The 25,986-nt window shown below is 35.9% G+C and overlaps 1 protein-coding gene across 4 annotated transcripts in view; it reads left to right on the forward strand.

Annotated features, from left to right (window-relative positions):
• SLC9B1 (solute carrier family 9 member B1) overlaps positions 1–25,986 on the forward strand; it is a 94,596-nt gene that overhangs the window by 9,053 nt on the left and 59,557 nt on the right. For all 4 annotated transcript variants that reach the window (XM_073237233.1, XM_073237232.1, XM_073237230.1 and 1 more), the window contains exons 2-3: positions 9,583–9,652; positions 11,289–11,427. In XM_073237233.1, the coding sequence (XP_073093334.1) occupies positions 9,584–9,652; positions 11,289–11,427 (208 nt within the window). In that variant the 5' untranslated portion in view covers position 9,583. The remainder of the gene's footprint in view (positions 1–9,582; positions 9,653–11,288; positions 11,428–25,986) is intronic.

Genomic DNA, 25,986 nt, shown 5'->3' on the forward strand with positions numbered 1-25,986 from the left:
TAGAAATAAATGAGGAAAGAATCAGTGAACTTAATGATAGATAAATAGAAATTATCAAATCTATAAAACATAATGAAAAAAGATTGAAAATTAAAATGAACAGAGCCTCAAGGCCCTGTGGAACACTGTTATGGAGTCTACAGCCTAACGAGGCTAACACATTAAACAATCACTGTACGTAATTACATACTGAGATAACTGTTCTGAAGAAAATGATCAAGGTTCTATACAAGAATATAAAAACTGGACCCAGAGAATGAAACTGGATTATTGTCTAACCCCATATACAAAGTAAACTCAAAATGGATCAAAGACCTGAATGTAAGACATGAAACCATAAAACATGAGCAACTTTTCCTGAACGCATCTCCTCGAGCAAGGGAAACAGTAAAAAATGAACAAATGGGACTACATCAAGCTAAAAAGCTTCTGTACAGCAAAGGACACTATCAGCAGAACAAAAAGGCATCCTACAGTATGGAAGAATATATTTGTAAATGACATATCCGACAAGGGGTTAACATCCAAAATATATAAAGAACTCACACGCCTCAACACCCAGAAAGCAAATAACCCTATTAAAAAATGGGCAGAGAATATGTACAGACACTTCTCCAAAGAAGAAATTCAAATGGCCAACAGGCACATGAAAGATGTACCACAACACTAATTATCAGGGAAATGCAAATTAAAACCACAGTGAGATATTACGCCACACCAGTTAGGATGGCCAACATAGAAAAGAATAGAAACAGCAAATGCTGGCAAGGATGTGGAAAAAGGGGAACCCTCCTACTGCTGCTGGGAATGTAAACTATTTCAACCATTATGGAAAGTAGTATGAAGGTTCCTCAAAGAACTAAAAATAGAAATACCATTTGGCCCAGGAATTACACTCCTAGGAATTTACCCTAAGAATGCAGCAGCCCAGTTTCAAAAAGACATATACCCCTATGTGTATTGCAGCGCTATTTACAATAGCCAAGAAAGGGAAGCAATCTAAGTGTCCATCAGTAGATGAATGGATAAAGAAGATGTGGTGCATATACACAATGGATGGCCAGGAGCCTTAACACTTTAATAATTGATTTCCAATGAGCTATTTCTAAATAATTTTAGTCTTCTATGACTTATTCATTATTTATATTCTATTTTGAAGGTTGTCCTAAGGCCCTTATTTTTAATAGTTTCTTTTTTAAAATGGCACAAAAATCTAAACTTTCTTCTCTCTTTTTAGAAATAGATTTAAGTTATGGCCATTCATTTTCTACATGTTGGCATCTAAACCCCTGTGAGAGTTTTAGTTTATGTCTGGCACAGTGTCAAGCATATTAGAGACCCTTTAGATTTAAGAATGTGGGCTCAGGAGTCAGACTGCCTAATTTTGGCCCTGCCCAACCCTTTTATAGCTATGTGACCTTGGAGAAGTTAATTCACTATTCTAGGACAGAAAAGCTGGACAATAGGAGTGAAAATGAACCAAGGAAAAATGATTAAGGTGTCCCTGATCTGGGAAAAACAAGTGAGACTACCACAATTTACTGAGGGCATCATCTAAGGCAAAATCCCTAGAAAACTATTCCCTAGGAACCAGGACAAATTGAGATAGGGCTGAGTGTTAAAACGTTGTCTTAACTGAACCCAGTCTCTGATTTGCTTACTGTGATTAGCACTACCCCTTTCCATATACTTCTTTCTAGAGGAAGGTAACATCCAGGGGCTGTGTAATGTTTTGTACACAATGTCAAGCTTTCAATAAAAATTATAGCCATAGTCGCTGTTAGATAATACTATATGACCACAAGCCAAGATAGAAAATTTAAAACAGAAACAGACTCAAATGTGATGCAGATTTTGAGTTAGTGTACAAACATATTAAAATGACTATAATAGTAAGAACTAGAAAAAAAATACAGGGGAAGTCTTCATGATATTGGATTTGGCCATTATTTCTTGAATGTGGCACCCAAAGAACATGCAATAAAAGAAAAGATAAATTGGACTACATCAAAATTAAAAATTTTATGTGTTGAAAGAAACAATCAAGAGTGAAAAGGCAATTCACAGAATGAAAGAAAATGTTTGCAAATTGCATATCAGATAAGTGTTTAATATCCAGAATATACAAAGAAGTCTTACAATTCAACAAAAAAAAAACACTTAAAAAATTATTAAAAGGAGTTAAATACACATTTCTCCAAAGAAGATATACAAATTGCTAATAAGCACATGAAAAATGCACATCACTAATCATTAGGGAAATGGGTATCAAACCACAATGAGAGATCATTTCACACCCATTAGGATGGCTATTATCAAAAACAAAATAGTAGACCTAATTCTTCTTTTGGTATAGTTTTTTTAATTAATTCTTATTCAAAATAAAGCCTATTTTATTTTTTAATTGAAGTATCAATGATATACAATCTTATGTTGATTTCAAATGTACAACACAGTTCATCAGTTACCCATATTATTAAATCCTCTCCCCTACTAGTGCACTTACTATCTGTCACCATAGGAATGTGTTACAGAATCATTGGCTATATTCTCCATGCTGTACTATTCCTGTGACCAACCTATATTATGACTGAAAATTTTTGGGCCACTTTATCCCCCTCACCCTGTTCACCCACCCACTCCAGCCCCTCCCCCATGGTAACCACCAGTCACTTCTCAGTGTCTATGAGTCAACTGCTGTTTTGTTCATTCTGTTTTGCTTTGTTTTTATATTCCACAAATAAGAGAAATCATATAGTATTGGTCTTCCTCCACCTGGCTTTTTTAGCTGAGCATAATACTCTCTAGATCCATCCATGTTGTTGCAAATGCAGGATTTCTTTTTTATGGCTAAATAATATTTCATTGTGTATATGTACCATATCTTCTTTATCCATCTATTGATGGACACTTAGGTTGCTTCCATATTTTGACTATTGTAGATAATGTGGCAATAAAAATAAGGGTGCATATATATTTTTGAATGAGGAATTTTTTGTTTTCTTTGGGTAAATCTCTAGAAATGGAATTGCTGGATCAAATGGTATTTTTATTTTTTAGTTTTTTGAGGAGCCTCCATACTGTCTTCCACAGCAGTTGTACCAGTTTACCACCAATAGTGTAGGGGGGTCCCCTTTCTCCACACCCTCACCAACACTTGTTATTTCTTAACAATTCAACAAAAACAACAAAAAATATCTTTAGGATACTGGCCATTCTAACTGGTGTGAGGTGATATTTCACAGTGGTTTTGATTTGCATTTCCCTGAAGATTAGTGATATGGAGCATCTTTTCATGTGCCTGTTGGCTATCTGTATTTCTTCTTTGGAAAAATTGTTCAGATCCTCCACCCATTTTTTACTCAGGTAATTTGTTTTTTGGGTGTTGAGAAATAGGAGTTCATTATTTTGGATGTTAACCCTTTATTGGATAAATCATTTATGAATATATTCTCCTGTACTGTAGGTTGCCTTTTTGTTTTGCTGATGATGTTATTTGTTGTACAGAAGCTTTTTAGTTTGATGTAGTCCCACTTGTTCATTTTTTATTTTGCCTCCCTTGCCTAAAGAGGTATGTCAGGAAAAAATTTGCTCCTGCTTCTGTGCAAGAGATTTTTGCCTGTTTTCTTCTGAGAGATTTATGGTTTTGTGTTTTATATTCAGGTCTTTGATCCATTTCAAGTTTACTTTTGTCTATGGAGTTAGACAGTAATTCAGTTTCATTCTCCTACATGTAGTCGTCCAGTTTTGCCAACAACAGCTGTTGAAGAGGCTGTCATTTCCCCATTGTGTATCCATGGCTCCTTTATCATATATTAATTGGCCATATATGTGTGGGTTTATATCTGCTCTGTCTATTCTGTACCCTTGCACCTGTGCTTGTGCCAGTACCATACTATTTTGATTCCTGTAGCTTTGTAATAGAGCTTGAAATTAGCATAATCCCCCAGCTTTGTTTTTCTTTCTTGGATTGCTTTGTCTATGTAGTCTTTTGTGATTTCTTATGAATTTTAGGATTATTTCTTGTAATTTATTGAAAAATGCTGTTGGAATTTTAATAGGGATTGCACTAATCTGTAAATTGCTTTGGGCAAGATAGCCATTTTGACAATAGTCTTCCTACCCATGAGCATGGGATAGATTTCCTTTTATTGGTATCTTCTTTAATTTCTCTCATGAGTGACTTATAGTTTACAGAGTAAAGGTCTTTCACCTTCTTGGTTAGGTTTATTCCTAGGTGTTTTATTCTTTTTGATGCAGTTGTAAATGGAATTGTTTTCCTGATTTCTTTTTGCTAGTTTGTTGTTAGAATATAGGAATACAACAGAATTCTGTGTATTAATTTTGTATTCTCTAACTTTGCCATATCCAGTTATTAGTTCTAACAGTTCTTGGTGGAGTCTTTAGGATTTTCTATGTATAATATCATGTCATCTGCAAATAGTGATAGTTTAGCTTCTTCCTTTCAAATTTGGATGCCTTTTGTCTCTGTTTTGTCTGATTGTCATGGCTAGGAACTCCAGTATTATGTTGCACAAAAGGGGTGAGAGTGGACATCCTTGTCTTGTTCCTGATCTTAAAGGAAAAGTTTTCAGCTTTTTGTCATTGAGTATGTTAGCTTTAGGTTTGTTGTATATATGGCCTTTATTATGTTGAGGTATGTGCCCTCTATACAGATTTTGCTGAGAGTTTTTATCATGTGTGGATGTTGAATTTTCTCAAATGATTTTTAAGCATCTATTGGGATGATCATGTGGTTTTTATCCTTCTTTTTGTTAATGTGTATCTCACATTAATTTGCCAATATCATACCATCCTTGCATCCATGGAATAAATCCCACTTGATCATGATGGATGATCCTTTTGATGTATTTTTTAATTCAGTTTGCTAATATTTTGTTGAGGATTTTTCCATCTTTATTCATCAGGGATATATATCTATAATTTTCTTTCTTTTTTTTTTTTTAGTGTCTTTGTCTGGTTTTGCTATTACAGTGATTCTGGCTTCAGAGAATAAATTTAGAAGTATTCCCTCCTCTTCCACTTTTTGGAATACTTTGAGAAGGATGGGTATTAGCTTGTCTTTAAATGTTTCATAGAATTCGGCTGTAGAGCCTTCTGTACCTGGCTTTTGTTTTGGAGGAGTTTTTGATAACCAATTCATTTTTGTTACTGGTATTTGGTCTGTTCAGATTTTTCTATTTCTTCCTGAACCAGTCATGAAAGGTTGTATTTTTCTACAAAGTTGTCCATTTCTTCTAGATTGTCCAATTAATTGGCATATAATTTTTTATAGAAGTCTTTAATAATTCTTTGTATTTCTGTGGCATCTATTGTGAGTACTCTTAGAACCACTGTCTCAGCATCCCACAGATTTTGGGCTGTTGTATTCTTGTTTTCATTTGTCTCCTTGTATTGTGTGATTTCTACTTTTAATTCATCCATTAATTATTTAGAATCATGTTTAGTTTCCATGTGTTTGTACACATTTTTGTTTTCTTTGTCTAATTTATTTCTAGTTTCATACCATTGTAGTCAGAGAAGTTGCTTCATGCAATTTCAATATTTTTTTAATTTTTGAGGCTCTCATTGTGGCCTAAGATATGGTCTATTCTGGAGAACATTCCATATACAAGAGAAAAAATGTGTATTGTGATGCTTTTGGATGGAGTGTTCTGTAGATATCTGTTAAATCCATCTGATCTAATATGTTCAGTGCCTCTGTTTCCTTATTTATGTTCTTTCTGGTTAATCTGTCTATTGATTTCAGTGTGTGTTAAAGTCTCCTACAATGAATGAGTTGCAATCTATTTCCCCCTTTAATTCTGTTAGTATTTGTTTTACATATTTAGGTGCTCCTATGTTGGGTGCATAGATATTTATAATGTTTATATCCTCTTGTTGGACTGACCCCTTTATCATTATGTAATGTCCCTCTTTGTCTCTTGTTACTTTCTTTGTTTGGAAATCTATTTTGTCTGATATAAGTACTGTTAGGCCTGCTTTTTTGTCTGTATTATTTGCATAAGGTATCTTCTTTCTATCCCTTCACTTTCAGTCTGTGTATATCTTTAGGTCTGAAATGAGTTTCTTGTGGGTAGCATAAAGATGGGTCTTGTTTCTTTATCCACTTTGGCACTCTGTGTCTTTTGACTGGTGCATTCAGTCCATTTACATTTAAGGTAACTTTTTAATAAGAATGTACTTATTGCCATTTTATTGTTTTCTGGTTGTTTTTATAGTTCCTCTCTGTTCCTTTCTTCCTCTCTTCTACTCTTCTCTTGTTATTTGATGGTTTCCTTTAGTGTTGTGATTGGATTTCTCTTTTATAATTTTTTGTGTGTCTATTTTAGGCCTTAGGTTTGTGGTTACCATAAGGTTCAAGGATAGCTTGCTAACTATATAACAAACTATATTAAGTTGATGATTGCTGTATTTCAAACACAATCTAAAAGTGCTTCTTTTTTCTTCTTCCTCCACACTTTATGTAGGAGATGTCATAATCTGTACTTTCTGTGTATCCCTTGACTGATTTTGTGTACAGTTGCTTTTACTACTTTTGTTTTGTTTTCATTTCATACTTGCTTTGTAAGTAATTGCTTTACTAACTTTGCTGTGGGTTTATTTTCACTGGTGTAAGCTATTTAGGTTTAGGAACATTTCCATCTACAACAGTGCCTTTAATATATCCTGTAATGCTGGTTTAGTGGTTATAAATCCCTCAGTCTTCATTTATCTGGGAAATGTTTTATATCCTCTTTAAATTTGAATGATAATCTCACTGGGTAGAGGATTCTTGGTTGATGGTCCTTCTGTTTCAATACATTAAATATTTCATGCCACTCTCTTCTGCCTGTAAAATTTCTGTTGAGAAGTCTGCTGATGGCCTGATAAGATTTCCCTTCTAAGTAATCTTTTTTCCTCTCTCTGGAGGCTTTCAGTACCCTCTCTTTATCCTTAAACTTTGTAATTTTGATTATTATCTGTCTTCATGTTATCTTCCTCGGGTTCCATTTGTTAGGGGCTCTCTCTGCTTCCATGACCTGTCCTTCCCCAGACTGGGGAAGTTTTCAGCAATTATTTCTTCAAGAGACTTTCTATCCCTTTGTCTCTCTCTTCTTCTTCTGGTACCCCTATTATGTAAGTATTGTTTTGCTTGGATTGGTCACATGGCTCTCTTACCATTCTTTCATTCCTAGAGATTCTTTTTTCTCTCTGTTCCTCACCTTCATTGTTTTCCTGTTCCCTAATTTCCATCATGGATTGCCTCCTATACTTTCAGAAATCTATTATTCATTCCTTCCATTTTACGTTGCATTTGAGTCACTATATTCTTCAGCTCTTGTATCTCTTTGTTGAAGTCCCCCTGAGATCTTTAACACATTTCCGCAGATCAGTGAGCATACTTATGACAGTTACTTTGAAATCTTTATCAAGAAGATTGGTGAGATCTCCATTTCATTTAGCCATCTTTCTGGTGTCTTATCCTTCAGTTTTGTTTGAAACATAGTCCTCTGCCTCCTCATTTTGTCAGGGTCTTTGTGTTTTCTATTAGACAGATCTGCTATGCTTCCTGGTTTAGAGAGTAATGGCTTTATGAAGAAGGCATACTGTAGTACCCAGAAGCTCAAGACTCTTTACTCTCCAGTGCCTGGTTCTCCTTTGTGATGGAGCCCCAGTTGCTAGTGGTGGGCAGTGGGCAGGGCTTTCTTTCTGTCTGCATGCTGGCAGTGATCTATCTGCTCTGCTTGTGTTGACAGTTTGCCTCAACCACTCTTTGTAATGAAAGCAATGGCTTCTGCTGGGATCATTGTGGGTGGGTTGCCCTCTTCCTGCCTTACAGTGATGGTGGGTTGCTGTGTTAGTGGGGGGAGCAATGCAGTCACCAGCTCTGTGCAGGGCATGCAGTATGCCCTAGCAGCAGTCAGACATGTGGCCCTTAGCTTGGCAGCCTGCAAAGAAGGAGCACCCAGAGCTGGCTTCTGCATGTTCCTCTCAAATTGGGCCGAAACAGGGCTGAGAAAGTTTGGAAAGCCTTCCTCTGCCTGCCAGGCAGCAAAGTCTGACACAGCTTGGCCAAGCATGCTGGCATGTAGGTGGTGTGCAGGGAAGTGCCTTGGGGCTGAGCTGCCAGTGAGGGGAGTGGGGTTTCTGGGGCTCCAGAGAGTGCCCAATGTGTTGGGCTGAGGGAGGGCTTGGGAAGTGTCATTCACCTGCCCTTTCTCCTGCAGAGAGAGCTCTGTCCCACCCTTGTCCCTTTGCATCCCTCCCACTGCTGGCAAATATTTCAAAATGCCACCTCTGTTTTGGGTTTCAGTGGAACCAGCAGAGCATACCTGTCCCCCGCTAGTGGCTGGAGTCTCAGCTTCCTGGAGTGTTTCAACTGTCCCTAGTGTCCAGCCCTACTAATCACCAGAACCCAATGCAATATGGACTTGTGTCCCCAGAGGAGATCTCCAGGGTCAGGTGTGCAGTTTCTGAGCAACTATCTCTTCCCGTCTCCATTCCTCTTCCTCCTGCCTGTGGGCTGCAATGAGAGAAGGGCTTGGATTCCACTCAGTCATGGCCTTGCCACTTTACCCTTCTCTGTATGGTCCTCCCTTCTTCACCAGGTGTAGGTAGTCTGTTCTGCAGTCTTCAGGTCATTTTCAGTGTTAGCTGTACTTGCTGTAGTTGCTTCCTTGGTGTGTATGTGGGAGATTTCTACTTTGCCTTCCTATTCCAGCATCTTTCCCCCTGCCCTCAGACTCTAAAACCTACTTTATTTTGATTAAATATTGTGCCTATAGACCTTTCAAATGGGTCATGTATAAAAATACCATATATCTATAACATATATGTACATATTAATGTTTAGTTGACCCTTGAACAACATGGGTTTGAACTATGTGGGTCCACTTATGTGCATATTTTTTTCAATAATAACACTGGAAAATTTTTTGGAGATTTGAGATAATTTCAAAACAATTTCTTTTCTCTAGCTTTATTGTACAAATACAGTATATAATACATATAAAAATATGTGTTAATTGATTGTTACCAGTAAGGTGTCTGGTCAACAATAAGCTATTAGTAGTTAAGTTTTGGAGAGTCAAAAGTTATACATCGATTTTTCACTGTTCAGGGGTCAGCACCTCTAACTCTCACATTGTCCAAGGTTCAACTGTAGCTGATCATATTACATTTCAAATTTTTTTGGAGTCTCTAATGCAGGAGTGTGATGGAAGATAGAGTAAATCAATGGTATAAATTATCTCTAACATACTAGTTCAGTACATGAAATAAAGAACTGAGTTATCTGATACATGCTTTTAAGATATAGCCCAGTATAATGAACTATTGAGAAGTATTAAATTTCTGTGTGATAATGGTTTTTAAAACTTATGTGCATAACTTTGGTTAATGACTTTACAATTAATGTTTAGAACTTTTTTAGAATGTTTTGACTATAAAAATATGACTTGACTATGATACAACTTTGATTTTAAAAATCATTGAAAAATTAATCCCACTTAAACATGTTTGTTTTCAGATGGATTTATAGTGCTGTTTCTTTCAAATTATTTTTCTTTTAAATATTAGCATGTATACCACAGAATCAAAAAATGAGCATTTGGAGGATAAGAATGTCCAATCATCTATAATTCCTCAGGTAAAAATGGAAACTGTATGTAATGTGTGACATAAAGATCAATATGATTTTTAAATTTATCTCTGAAGTTTACTTATTAGGTTTCTTTTATATGTCTGGTTAAAAAATAAGCAGTGGTCATTTTAAAATGGTTTTAATAGTTTCTCAGAAATGAGAAAAAAATGAAAAATGGAAAGGGATGACTAAAGATTATTTTGGAGTTAAAGAGGGCAGATCATAAGAATAGTGAAACTATGGCTTATTACTTCTTGCCATTTCCAGGAGAAATTCAGTAATTTACGCTACAAGAAGTAAAGACAAATCTTAATTAATTAAAATGTTGTGCTGTATATATGAAGGCACCCAAGTTTTTATTTTTGCAAGTGTACAGAGTAAGTCATGAGACCTATTGTTGGCTTAGTTTTACTAAGTAATGTCTCATAATTAGAATTATAAATTGTTCATTTTTGAAAATAGAGGTTAATACAGTTCTTAGGACCCAAAAGTCCTTCTTTTAAATATTTGAAATATTCACTATTGATTAAAATTACTTTATTTTTCTGTAAAGCATTTATCCTTATCTATGTCAATTTATTATAAATTCTAAAATAATAAAACTTAATATTGTCTTACTAAATATGACCTTTCACATACGTTAGTCAAAACTCACTTTTGTGTTTTCACCTTGCCTTTTTGTATAGTGACCCACTTTCCAAAAAAGGGTCTACATCAGATCTCCACCAGATGAACCAAGATGAGGTTTAAAACTTATTTTAAAGAGCTGCCTAATTCATTTACATTAGTCCCTATGATCCTTTGTCTCCCTAGTCATTAAAGGAGGATTTCCTCCTCCTTTCCTTCATCTCTCCATGCTTTCTAGCCTTTGTTAACCGTTTTTGTTACGAAGTTCTCTTCCACTGGATCAAAGTAGTATGGATAAACACACATGTATCAAGACAGTAAGGCAAATTTGAATATCTATATTCCAGGGTTAACTGTGTTTTGTTTTTTGATTTTTTGTTTTGTTTTCTACCTTGGAAAATATTCTTGCATATTCTTTTAAACTATAAGATGTCTTTTTCCCCCCCTAAATCAATGGTTTCATAATTAGACCTACTACTTTAAAAGCCTGGAAGATGGAGGTACACCCATGGACTATCTAAATATGTTACTATAAATAATAGTGGAAGCATGAACATTGAACCCCTGAAGGCTTGATCTGTTTTTCTCATTTTTCTTTTGGTTATATAATTTGTCTAATGAAATGAGTCCAAGTAAAACTATTTTTCACCTCCTGTATAATTTAGTTGTATTTTCATTCCACAAAATTTTGTTGAATAATCTTTGGAGGTAAAACTGAGGAAGGACACTTTTAATTATTCTGCCTTCACTGTAGGCTCACTTATTCATTTTGCTTAAGTCAAAATTAAAATGGCAGGAGCTCAAATCGAAAAAAGGCTAAATCAAAGGGCCCTGCAAAATGCACTGCTGTACAGCCTCAAATATCTATTGATATAGAACATGAATATTCTTTTGTATGTGTAATGCTCCATGTTGACAGTAATAGTATGAATTCAATTATGAGATTATGGCTTTATAAATTCATAAAATTGTGTAGAAAGTATATTTCTTAAAAGAATTCCTTGTTTTACTTCAGACCCTCAAAGGTAGTAATACGAGTGAGCATGATAAAGGAGAGGCAACTGACTTGTCAAAAACAAAGGAAACAAAACCACAGTTTGAAAAGAAGAGTTCCTGTCCTCCACAAGGATCTTTGAATAAATATATTACAAATGGTATGTGAAATAAGAAGTGTAAATGGAGTAAAATTAGAAATATATTTGATAAATATTGAAACATAAGCCAACAAAGCCACTGCTTAATGTATATACTCCAGATCAGATGATCAGCTCTAGTAAAAGAAATATGTGAACAAAGAGGAAATATTAACTTGAATCTGTTAAGAAAATAATAATTTCTGAACAGATCTATCTTTTAATGTTTTTTCCTAACTTTTTATGTTAAATTTTGGAGATTAGAAACAATGTTTATTAAAGATTTTTATTTAAAACATTTTGACATTTAGTTTTAAGGTAGTGCAAGGACCATTATGCTTCTGACAATATTAAGGTTTTTAGGCCCCAGATTTTAAAACAGCTACTGCCTTGTAAAGAGTTGTATAATACTTTTTTTCCCATGAAAATTTTAAAGCATCTCATTGCACCAAACATTTTTTCTACATATTTGATATGTTAAGAAAGAGAGATTTTGACCTCTGTAGGTATAGAGCCTACAGAAAACAAAAATCAGACTAAAATGTGATGAAGGATAATTGAAGTTTTAAAATTTTTTTCTTATTTGCTGCTTGTTAACTTTAAACATATGAAAGCAAATTTTATTAATTGATTTTTCATTTAGTACAAGTTACTTTTTAATTACCATCAGCATGTTTAAGGTCCTGAATCTAAACTAAACTGAACTTGAAAATCTGCCACTGTGACTGGATTCCTTTGTAAATATAACTTTTGCACACAGGTCTTATGTGCATGTTCCCATGACCATATTTAGTGGGCATTGTCTGTAGAGTAGTTGTTAGGAGTAGGGCCAGGACCTGGGGAAGACATGAATATGTATTTGTCACCAAAGATTATCCACTGAGTTTGAGGACTGACTGCCATTTGCTCAGTAACTAGTTGAGGAGGTTTAAAACACCATATTGGAACTACAAATTTAGATACTTAGATCTATAATTCACTTCCCCCTTTGTTTTTTTTCATTTTTGGTTTTGCAATTTTAGACAAATTTATAGGAAAAGGAGCTTCCATGTTTCTATCTTGGGAGTGCATATTCTTGTATCATCTTTTTCAATCTCTCTCACACACACCCTGTGTTCTTAAAACAACATTAAGTCTGGATTATTTGCAGCTTCTCTACAAATCATATTTCACCAATCCCACAGTGTAAGAAAAGTTAATTTAAAGAAGATATCTAAACTCTCAACCATGTGCATCACTTTTAATTTCACTGCTTATATCCCATATTTTGGGATTGGTTTGCCTATTCCCAGAGAAATGGGTGTTTGAGGGCAGTGGGTTTAGGTTTCGGCTATTACTCCCTTTGTGCTTCTTTTCAGCTTGCTTTCAGTAAAGATGATTATTTTTGTGAAGTTTTTCATTTAAATAAGTAAAAGGAGGACGTTATTATACACCCAACTATGATTTTCAGATAATCTTGGTGCCAGAATTTCTCCATTAAAATATCAGTTTTAAGTAAGCAGTCTTGGAAGTAGAGCTCAAAATTAATATCCAAATCCTCCCAATTCCTGGTTCTACATCATCACTCCATCCTAACAACTAAAAAGCTGAACAAAGTGAAAAATCAACAACTCTATTTCTGTTAACAGGGAAAATTACTGCCCCCAAAATTGGAGACAGGCAGGTGGACACAAAGAATCATAACTTACCAGAGCAGAAACTTCTGTGGAAAACAGTACTAAGGGAGGGAAACCTAAACTGTAATTGACAAAGTGTCTGGAGGCTCATTGTGGAAACACATGAGAGTTAAAAACTCCAGGGGGAGCCCTGTCATGGTGTGGGAGACACACTTTTCTGAATTTTCCCTCTAAAAGCCATCCGGCAGGAGGAGGGGGAAAGTAACCACTGTGAACTACACAAGAGTATTCTGTTCTTAACAAGACCTGCCCTCAAGAGAAGCTATTTGACAGAGCCCAGACTACCTGAAAGAAGAGAAACACCCAACATCTGCCCTTTCTAGCTGTCCTATAAACCAAATGGGATAAAACAAAAAACTGAAAGGTACTTACAAAGGTTACAGCTCAGGGTCACTGACTTACTAAAAAGGTTGAGGCTTATTCATCGGACCACAGCATTTTTACCCCCTTTTACCACCACATTATCAAAGGTCCTTTGAACAAGGACATCAAATTTGCCTTTAAACAAAAATACACAAGATGTATTACAAAGCAAAAAACAGTTTAAAGAGACAGAGAAAACATCAGAACCAGACCCAGAAATGGCAGGAATGTTGGAATTATCAGGCTGTGCATTTAAAACACTATGATTAATATATTAATGGCGCCAGTGGAAAGGGAGATAGGATGTAAGAACAAATGAGTACTGTAAGCAGATAAACGGAAATTTTAAGACAGAAAAAGAAATGCTAGAAATTAAAAACACTATAATAGAAATGAATGCCTTTGGTGGGTTCAGTTGTAGACTGTGCAGCTGAGGAAAGAATCTATGAACTTGGAGATATGTCAATAGAAATTTCCAGAACTGAAAAGCAAAGAGAAAAAATATTGAAAAAAAGAAAAGGAACAATGTTCAAGAACTGTGGGACAACTACAAAAGGTGTAACATATGGGTAGTGGGAACACTAGAAAGAGAAGCAAGAGAAAGAAACACAAGAAATATTTGAAGCAATAATGACAGAGAATTTTTTCCAAATTAATACAGATACAAAACCACAGGCCCAGGCATCTCAGAAACTACCAAGCAGGATAAATGTAAAAAAATATATACTTAGATATACTATACTCAAACTGTAGAAAGTCTAAGATAAGAAAATTTTGAGAGAAACCAGAGAAAAAAGGACCTTATAGAGGAGAAAAGATAAGAATCACATCCAACTTATTCTTAGAAATCATGCAAGGAAAAAAGGAGTAGAATGAAATATTTAAAGTATTGAGACAAAAAAAAAAACCAAATCACATGGGCCTAGAATTCTGTACCCTATTAAATTATCCTTCAAAAATTAAGGAAAAATAAAGACTTCCTCAGACCAACAAACACTGAGAGACTTTGATGCCAATAAACCTGCTTTGCAAAAATGTGTAAGTTCTTCAGAAAGAATGAGATGATGTAGGTCAGAAACTCAGATCTACATAAAGAAGGAAGAGCATCAGAGGAGGAATAAGTGAAGGTAAAATAAGTGTTTATTATTTATATTCTTAACTGATCAAAATAATAAAAGCAAAAATATATTAATTTATTATAGCCAGTGCATAAGTGAAATGAGTAATAGCAATGATATAAGAAACATCAAGAAGGAATTAGAAATATTTTATTATAAGATACTTGTACTACCCATGAAGTAGTACTGTGTTATTTGAAATTAGACTTGAACTATTGTAAATATTGCAAAGTCTAGAGCAACCACTAAATTTTTTTAAATGAAAAATTATAATTGATAAGCCAAGAAAAGAGAGGAAATGGAAGTATATGAAATGATCAGTTAAAACCACAAAATACAAAAAGAATGGAAAACAAAAAACAGAAATAAAGAACAAGGGCAATGACTAGCAAACAGTAACAAGCATGGTAGTTATTAATCCAACTCTATCATTGATAGCTTTAAATGTCAATGGTCTAAATACACCAGTTACAAGATGGAAATTGTCAGAATATGCCAAAAGACCACCTTTAAATGTAAAGGCACATATAAATTAAAACTTAAGAGATGAGAGAGATACACTATAAAAATATTAGTTAAAATAAAGATGAAGTAACTATATTAATTTCAGATAGAGAAGACTTCAGAAGAAGAAATATTAAGAATAAAGAGGTATTACATGACAAAGAGGTCAGTTCTCCAAGACTTCATAATCTTCATGTGTCTAAAAATGGAACATCAAAATACATGTAAAAACTGATAGAATTCATGGATAGGAAGAATAAGTATTGTCAAAACAGCTATACTCCCTAAAGCAATCTACAGATTCAATGCAATCCCCTATCAAAATAGCAACAGTATTCTTCAACAAACTTCTTAGTTCGTTGAAATTCTTCAACGAACTATTTAGAGCAAATAGTTCTAAAATTCATGTGGAACCACAAAAGACCCTGAATAGCCAACGAAATCCTGAGAAGGAAGAATAAAGAGGGGGAAATTATTGCTCTCTGACTTCAGGCTCTACCACAAAACCACACTAATCAAGACAATTTGGTACTGGCACAAGAAAAGACCCATAGACCAGTGGAACAGAACAGAGAGTCCAGATATTAACCCAAATATATATGGTCAATTAATACATGATAAAGGACTCATAGATATACAATGGGGAAATGACAGCCTCTTCAACAGCTGGTGTTGGCAAAACTGGGCAGCTACATGCAGCAGAACGAAACTGGATTATTGTTTAACCCCATACACAAAAGTAAACTCAAAATGAATCAAAGACCTGATGTAAGTCATGAAACCATAAAACTCTTAGAAGCAAACATAGGCAAAAATCTCTTGAATATGGACACGAACAACTTTTTCCTGAATGCATCTCCTCAGGCAACAGAAACAAAGTAAAAGAATGAACAAATGGCACTACATATGCTAAAAAGCTTCTGTACAGCAAAGGACACTATCAGCAGAACAAAAAGGCATCCTACAGTATGGGAAAATATATTTGTAAATGACATATCTGACAAGGGGTTAACATCCAAAATATACAAGGAACTCATGCACCTCAACACCCAAAAAGCAAATAACCCTATTAAAAAATAAATGGGCAGAGGATATGAACAGAAACTTCTCCAAAGAAGAAATTCGACAGGCACATGAAAGGATGTTCCACATCGCTAATTATCAGGGAAATGCAACCACAATGAAATATCACCACACACCAGGTACGATGGCCAACATAGAAAAGATTAGGAACAACAAATGCTGGCGATGATGTGGAGAAAGGGGAACCCTCCTATACGCCAACATAGAAAAGATTAGGAACAACAAATGCTGGCAATGATGTGGAGAAAGGGGAACCCTCCTATACAACTGGTGGGAATATAAACTAGTTCAAGCATTGTGAAAAGCGTATGGATGTTCCTCAAAAAACTCAAAATAGAAATACTATTTAATCCAGGAATTTCACTCCTAGGAATTTACAATAAGAATGCACTTTCCTAGTTTCAAAAAGACATATGAACCCCTATGTTTATTGCAGCACTACTTACAATAGCCAAGAAATGGAAGCAACCTAAGTGTCCATCAGTAGATGAATGGATAAAGAAGATGTGGTACATATACACAATGGAATATTATTCAGCCATAAGAAGAAAACAAATCCTACCATTGGCAACAACATGGATGGAGCTAGAGGGTATTATGCTCAGTGAAATAAGCTAGATGGAGAAAGACAAGTACCAAATGATTTCTCTCATCTGTGGAGCATAGGAAGAAAGCAAAAACTGAAGAAAAAAAAACAGCAGTAGACTCACAGAACCCAATAATGGACTAACAGTTGCCAAAGGGAAAGGGACTGGGGGGTGGTGGGAAGGGAGGGAGAAGGGGCATAAGAGGCATTACAATTAGCACACATAATGTATTGTGTGGGGACATGAGGAAGGTAGTATAGCACAGAGAAGACAACTAGTAATTCTATAGCATCTTACTATACTGATGGACAGTGACTGTAATGGGGTATGTGGTGGGGACTTGATAATGGGGGGAATCTAGTAACCACAATGTTGCTCATGTAAATGTATGTTAATGATACCAAAATAAAAAAAATATTTTAAAAAACTGGTAGAATTGCAAGAAGAAATATATAAACCCATGATTATAGTTGGAGACTTCGTTAGCTCCCTCTCATAAATGTACATATCCAGCAGGCAGAAAATCAATAAGGACATAGTTGAATTCAACACCACCATCAATCAACTGAACATAATGGACATACAGACTACTTCATTCAACAATAGCAGAATACTCATTCTTCTCACACTCACATGGAACATCCCCAAAAACAGACCACATTCTGGGGCATAAAATATACTTTAAATGTTTTAAAGAATAAAAATCATACATATGTTTTCATACCACAATGTATTTAAACTCAAATTCAATAACAGAATGAGAGCTGGGAAATCATAAAAGACTTAGAGATACATCTAAAAACACACCTAAACAAATGGGCTAAAGAAAAAACATCGAGCTATTTTAAAATATTTTGAACTAAATGAAAATAAAAATACAACTTATAAAAATTTGTGGGGTGCAGTGTAAACACTGCTTAGAGGGAAAATTACAGCCTTGAATGCATACACTATAAAAGAAGAAAGATCTAAGATCATATAAGCTTCCACCTTAGGAAACTTATCAAAAGTAGACAGGAGTACTAAATAATAATAAAGGGGACAATTCCACAAGAAGACTTAATAATCTTTGATGTATATGTGTCCAACAACAGAGCACATGGGCACTGATCAAAAACTGATAGCACTGCAAGAAGAAATATATAAATCCATGATTATAGTGGAGAGTTCAACAATTTCATCTAACACTAAAAGAAAAAGGAACAAATTGAAATCAAAGTAAGCAAAAAAGGAAGAAAGAATAAAAACGAACAGATATCATTGAAATTGAAAACGAGAGAAGATTAAAGATGGCATGAGAGGTGAGACAGAGTCTTCCTCCTAAAACCGCATATAATATGAAAATATAATTAATACAACTAATCCAGAAAGAGCAACAGGAAAGAGGGCTGCACCAGACTGCATACACCTGGAGAAAAGAATAAACCTCAAGGAACAGAGTAACATACCAAAGTCATGGTGCAGCAGGACCCGAGGACTTCCCCCACCCCAACCCACCTCCTCCCGGAGGAAGAGAAATGGAGCAGGGAGGGAGTGGAGGCCCAGGACTGCTGAACACCTAGCTATGGAGATCTACTCTGGGAGCACAAAAAACTACATTTCATGGTACTCTCATGATTAGGGGGGTTGGAAAGCTAAAACAGGCAGAATACCTGGAGAGACTGATATTCCAGCCACTTGTGGAAAGCAGAGATCCATATCCAGCTGCTCTAGGACAAAAGAAAGGCGAGCAGTCTGAGAAACTTCCTAACAGTGGGAGGGCTGCTAAAGGGGCAAGGATTGCACAAAGCTTACTGCTCAGGAGAAAGGACAGGTAGACAGAATTGTCCAGTGCACTCTGCCCAGCAGGATGGGAACTTTCACAATCTTCGGGTGCTTCAGTCCCGTGGCTAGCTATGCAGCTCCAAGGCCTGCCTCCATGATACCCAGCCTGCTGCGCCTCCCTCCCTGCCAACCCCACCTGGCTCACAAGCCAGCAAACCCTTCTCTAGTGTTAGGCCAGCCAGAGGGAAGCCCCAACTACAGCAGCTACAAACACAAAACATAGAGGCTTATAACTGTGTGCTCAACCCACTGTTTCTGGCAGTGGAGACAGGCATAGCAGCCAGGAAGCAGGAAATAGCTCTTTCCTCCTCCCTAGACAACAACAGCTCTCCCCTGAAACACCCCCCACATTGCTCCAGGGGCTAAGCAGCTCCAGAGAGTAGAGATTCTAGGCACACCCCACACAAATGTGGAACATCAAAGGAACCTGGTTCAAAGTAAAATTATGAATACACCAGAGAAAGATACAAATGAAATCGACCTCATGAATCTTCCTGAAAGAGATTTCAAAATAAAAATCATTAACATACTCATGCAGGTACAGAAAAGTATTCAAGAACTCAGGAATGAATTCCAGTTGGAGATCCAATCAATACGGAACACAGTTATCAGAAAGGAAACCTACAATGGAAGGCTTTAAAAGCAGATTAGATGTGCTGGTCCTCCATGATATTTCATGATAAATGAAATAGAAACTAGAAAAGAGGAATGCAAAGGAGCTGAGGCACAGAGAGAAAAAAGAATCTCTAAGAATGAAAGAATATTGAGAGAACTGTGTGACCAACCCAAATGGAACAGAATTTGCATTATCGGGGTACCAGAAGAAAAAGAGAGAGAAAAATGGATAGAAAGTCTTTGAGGAGGTAATTGCTGAAACTTCCCCAATCTGGGGAAGAATATAGTCTCTCAGGCCATGGAGGTACACAGATCTCCCAGCACAAGGGACCCAAGGAAGACAAAACCAAGATGTATAATAATTAAAATGGCAAAGATCAAGGATAATGACAGACTACTAAAGGCGGCCAGAGGGAGAAAATAAGATCACATACAGAGGAAACCCCATCAGGCTATCTTCAGATTTCTCAACAGAAACCTTACAGGCAGAAGGGAGTGGCATGATATACTTAATGCAATGAAGCAGAAGGACCTCAAACCAAGAATACTCTACATGGCAAGTTTATCAATAAAATTTGAAGGAAGGACTAAACAATTTTCAGATAAGCAAAAGCTGAGAGAATTTACCTCCCACAAACCACCTCTACAGTGCATTTTAGAGGGACTGCTATAGATGGAACAATTCCTAAGGCTAAATAGATGTCACCAGGGGAAATAATACAACAGCAAAGTAGAATAATTAATTACTAAGCAGATGCAAAATCAAATGTACTACTGCTAAAGTCAATCAAGGGATAGACAAAGAGTACAGGATATGATACCTAACATGTAAAGAATGGAGGAGTAAGAAAAGGAGGAGAAAAAAAAGAACCTCTTGGTTGTGTTTGTAATAGCATACAAAGTGAGTTAGACTGTTAGATAGTAAGGGAATTACCTTGAACCTTTGATAACCACCCATCTAAAGCCTACAATGGCAATAAGTACATACCTATTGATAATCACCCTAAATGTAAATGGTCTGAATGCACCAATCAAAAGACATGGAATCACTGAATGGATAAAAAACTAGACCTGTCTATATGCTGCCTACAAGAGACTCACTTCAAACCCAAAGACATACACAGACTGAAAGTAAAACGATGGAAAAAGATTTTCATGCAACCAATAGGGAGAGAAAAGCAGGAGTTGCAGTACCTGTATGAGACAAAATAGACTTCAAAACAAAGAAAGTAACAGGAGACAAAGAAGAACATTGTACAATGATACAGGGGTCAGTCCAACAAGAGGGTATAACTATTATAAACATTTATGCACCCAACATATGAGTACCTACCTATGTGAAACAAATACTAACAGAATTAAAGGGGGAAATAGAATGTAATGCATTCATTTTAGGAGACTTCAACACACCACTCACTCCAAAGGACAGATAAACCAGACAGAAAATGAGTAAAGAGACAGAGGCACTGAACAACATATTAGAACAGATGAACCTAATGGACATCTACAGAACACTTCATCCAAAAGCCATAGAATACAAATTCTTCTCAAGTGCACATGGTACATCTTCAAGAATAGATCATATACTAGGCCACAAAAAGAGCCTCGGTAAATTCAAAAAGATTAAAATTGCACCAGACACCTTCTCAGATCACAAAGGTATGAAACTAGAAATAAATTACACAAAGAAAATGAAAAAGCCCACAAACACATGGAGGCTTAATAACATGCTCCTAAATAATCAATGGATCAATGACCAAATAAAAACAGAGATCAAGTGATATATGGAGACAAAGGACAACAATAATTCAACAACACAAAATGTGTGGGATTCAGCAAAGGCCATGCTAAGAGGGAAGTATATTTGAATAGAGGCCTACCTCAGGAAAGAAGAACAATCCCATATGAACAATCAGGAGCTGGTTCTTTGAGAAATGAGAAAGGAAATGAGAAAGGAAAAATCACTATGGAAACCACAGAAATACAAAGAATGATTGGAGAATACTATGGAAAATTATATGCTAACAAACTGGATAAACTAGAAGAAATGGACAACTTTCTAGAAAAATACAACCTTCCAAGGCTGACCCAGGAAGAAACAGAAAATCTGAATAGACCAATTACCAGCAAGGAAATTGAACTGGTAATTAAAAAATTACCCAAGAACAAAACCACTGTACCAGATAGTTTCACTGCTGAATTCTATCATTAACTGAAGACATAATACCCATCCTCCTTAAAGTTTTCCAAAAAGTAGAAGAGGAGGGAATACTCCCAAACTCATTCTATGAGGCCAACATCACTCTAATACCAAAATCAGGCAAAAACACCACGAAAAAGAAAGTTACAGACCAATATCCCTGGTAAACACAGATGCAAAAATACTCAACAAAATATTAGCAAACCGAATTCAAAAATACATCAAAAAGATCATGCATTATGATCAGTGGGATTCATCTCAGGGATGCAAAGATGGTACAACATTGTAAAAGCCATCAATATCATCCACCACCACATTAACAAACAAAAAGAAGGACAAAAACCACATGATTATCTCAATAGATGCTGAAAAAGCATTTGAAAAAATTGAACATCCATTCATTATAAAAACTTTCAACAAAATGGGTATAGAGGGCAAGTACCTCAACATAATAAAGGCCATATATGGCAAACCAACAACCAACATTATACTTAACAGCGAGAAGCTGAAAGCTTTTCCTGTAAGATGATCAAGACAAGGATGCCCATTCTCCCCACTTTTATACAACATAGTTGTGGAGGTTCTAGCCACAACAATCAGACAACACAAAGAAATAAAAGACATCCAGATGGGTAAGGAAGAAGTCAAACTGTCCCTGTTTGCAGGTGACATGATATTGTATGTAAAATACAATCCACTCCAAAACTACTAGATCTAATATATGAATTCAACAAAGTTGCAAGATACAAAATTAATGCACAGAAATCTCTTGCATTCCTATACACTAACAATGAACTAACAGAAATAGAAATCAGGAAAACAATTCCATTCACAGGTGCATCAGAAAGAATGAAATACCTAGGAATAAACCTAACCAAGGAAGTGAAAGACCTATACTATGAAAACTACAAGACACTCATGAGAGAAATTAAAGATACCAATAAATGGAAACACATCCCGTGCTCATAAATAGGAAGAATTAATATTGTCAAAATGGTCACCCTGCCAAAAGCAATCTACAGGTTCAATGCAATTCCTATCAAAGTACCAACAGCATTCTTCAATAAACTAGGGGAAATACTTCTAAAATTCATATGGAACAACAAAAGATCCCAAATAGTGAAAGCAATTCTGAGAAGGAAGAATAAAACTTGGGGAATTATGCTCCCTGACTTAAACCTCTACTGCAAAGCCACAGTAATCAAGACAATTTGGTACTGGCACAAGAAAAGAACCATAGACCAATGGAACAGAATAGAGAGCCCAGATATAAATCCAAGCATATATGGTCAATTAATATATGATAAAGGAGCCATGGACATACAATGGGGAAATGACAGCCTCTTCAAGAGCTGGTTTTGGCAAAACTGGGCAGCTACATGTAAGAGAATGAAACTGAATTATTGTCTAACCCCATACACAAAAATAAACATGAAATGGATCAAAGACCTGAATGTAAGTCATGAAACGATAAAACTCTTAGAACCAAACATAGGCAAAAATCTCTTGAATATAAACATGAACAACTTTTTCCTGAACGCATCTCCTTGGACAAGGGAAACAAAATAAAAAATGAACAAATGGGACTACATCATGCTAAAAAGCTCCTGTACAGCAAAGGACACTATCAGCAGAACAAAAAGGCATCCTACAGTATGGGAGAATATAATTATAAATGACATATCAGACAAGGAGATAACATCTGAAATATTTAAGGAACTCATATGCCTCAATACCCAAAAAGCGAATAACCCTATTAAAAAATAAATGGGCAGAGGATATGAACAGATGATTTTTCAAAGAAAAAGTTCAGATGGCCAACAGGCACATGAAAAGATGTTCCACATTGCTAATAATCAGGGAAATGCAAATTGAAACCATAATGAATTATCACCTCACTCCAGTTAGGATGGCCAACATTGAAAAGAATAGGAACAACAAATGCTGGCAATGATGTGGAGAAAGGGGAACCCTCCTATACAACTGGTGGGAATATAAACTAGTTCAAGCATTGTGAAAAGCGTATGGATGTTCCTCAAAAAACTCAAAATAGAAATACTATTTAATCCAGGAATTTCACTCCTAGGAATTTACAATAAGAATGCACTTTCCTAGTTTCAAAAAGACATATGCACCCCTATGTTTATTGCAGCACTACTTACAATAGCCAAGAAATGGAAACAACCTAAGTGTCCATCAGTAGATGAATGGATAAAGAAGATGTGGTACATATACACAATGGAATATTATTCAGCCATAAGAAGAAAACAAATCCTACCATTGGCAACAACATGGATGGAGCTAGAGGGTATTATGCTCAGTGAAATAAGCTAGATGGAGAAAGACAAGTACCAAATGATTTCTCTCATCTGTGGAGCATAGGAAGAAAGCAAAAACTGAAGAAAAAAAAACAGCAGTAGACTCACAGAACCCAATAATGGACTAACAGTTGCCAAAGGGAAAGGGACTGGGGGGTGGTGGGAAGGGAGGGAGAAGGGGCATAAGAGGCATTACAATTAGCACACATAATGTATTGTGTGGGGACATGAGGAAGGTAGTATAGCACAGAGAAGACAACTAGTAATTCTATAGCATCTTACTATACTGATGGACAGTGACTGTAATGGGTATGTGGTGGGGACTTGATAATGGGGGGAATCTAGTAACCACAATGTTGCTCATGTAATTGTATATTAATGATACCAAAATAAAATTTTTAAAAAATCATCCATCATAATCAAGTAGGATTTATTCCAGGGATGCAATGATGGTACAGCATTCAAAAATCCATCAATATCATCCACCACATCAACAAAAAGAAGGACAAAAATCACACAATCATATTCACGGATGCTGAAAAAGCATTTGACAAATTTCAACATCCATTCATGATAAAAAACTTCCAACAAAATGGGTATAGAGGGCAAGTACCTCAACATAATAAAGGCCCTATATGACAAACCCACAGGCAACATTAAACTTAACAGTAAAAAGCTGAAAGCTTTTCCCTTAAGATTGGAAACAAGACAAGGATGCCCACTCTCCCCACTCTTATTCAACATAGTTGTGGAGGTCCTAGCCATGGCAATCAGACATCACAGAGAGATAAAAGGCATCCAGATTGGCAAGAAAGAAGTCAAATTGTCCCTGTTTGCAGATGACATGATATTGTACACAAGAACCCTAAAGAATCCACTCCCAAACTACTACATCTAATATGTGAATTCAGCAAAGTTGTGGGATACAAAATTAATACACAGAAATCTGTTGCATTCCTATACACTAGCAATGAACTAGCAGAAATAGAAATTAGGAAAACAATTCCATTCACAGTTGCATCAAAAAGAATAAAATACCTAGGAATAAACCTAACCGAGGAAATGAAAGACCTATACTATGAAAACTACAAGGCACTCATGAGAGAAATTAAAGAAGATACCAATAAATGGAAATACATTCCGTGCTCATGAGCAAGATGAATTAATACTGTCAAATGGCCATCCTGACTAAAACTTTCCACAGATTCAATGCAATTCCTATCAAAATACCAAACCAACAGCATTCTTCAGTGAGCTAGAGCAAATCGTTCTAAACTTCATGTGGAACCACAAAAGACCCTGAATAGCCAAAGCAATCCTGAGAAGGAAGAATAAAAACAGGCGGAGTAAGCTTCCCAACTTCAAACTCTACTACAAAGCCACAGTAATGAAGCAATTTGGTACTGGCACAAGAACAGAACCATAGACCAATGGAACCAACTACAGAGCCCAGATATAAACCCAGCACATATGGTCAATTAATATATGATAAAGGAGCCATGGACATACAATGGGGAAATGACAGCCTCTTCAACAGCTGGTGTTGGCAAAACTGGACAGCTACATGCAAGAGAGTGAAACTGGATTATTGTCTAATCCCTGTCCATACACAAAAGTAAACTCAAAGTGGATTAAAGACCTGAATATAAGTCAGAAAACCATAAAACTCTTAAAAAACAACATAGGCAAAAATATCCTGAATATAAACGTAACTTCTTCCGGAACTCATCTCCTTGAGCAAGGGAAACAGAAGCAAAAATGAACACATGGGAGTACATCAAACTAAAGAGCTTCTGTATGGCAAAGGACATCATCAACAGAACAAAAAAGCATCCTACAGTATGGGAGATTATGTTTGTAAACAACGTATCTGACAAGTGGTTAACATCAAAAAAAGCAAATAACCCTGTTAAAAAGTGGGCAGATGATATGAACAGACAATTCTCCAAACAAGAAATTCAGATGGCCAACAGACACATGAGAATATGCTCCACATCACTAATCATCAGGGAAATGCAAATTAAAACCACAATGAGATATCATCTCACACCAGTTAGGATGGGCAGCATCGAAAAGACTAAGAAAAACAAATGCTGGTGAGGATACAGAGAAATGGGGAATCCTCCTACACTGCTGGTGGGAATGTAAGCTAGTTCAACCATTGTGGAAAGTAATATGGAGGTTCCTCAAAACTCTAAAAATAGAAATACCATTTGACCCAGGAATCCCACTCCTTGGAATTTACCCAAAGAATATAAGTTCTCAGATTCAAAAAGGACATGTGCACCCCTA

The sequence above is a fragment of the Manis javanica genome, chromosome 5, assembly GCF_040802235.1.
Source record: "Manis javanica isolate MJ-LG chromosome 5, MJ_LKY, whole genome shotgun sequence".
Taxonomy (NCBI): domain Eukaryota; kingdom Metazoa; phylum Chordata; class Mammalia; order Pholidota; family Manidae; genus Manis; species Manis javanica.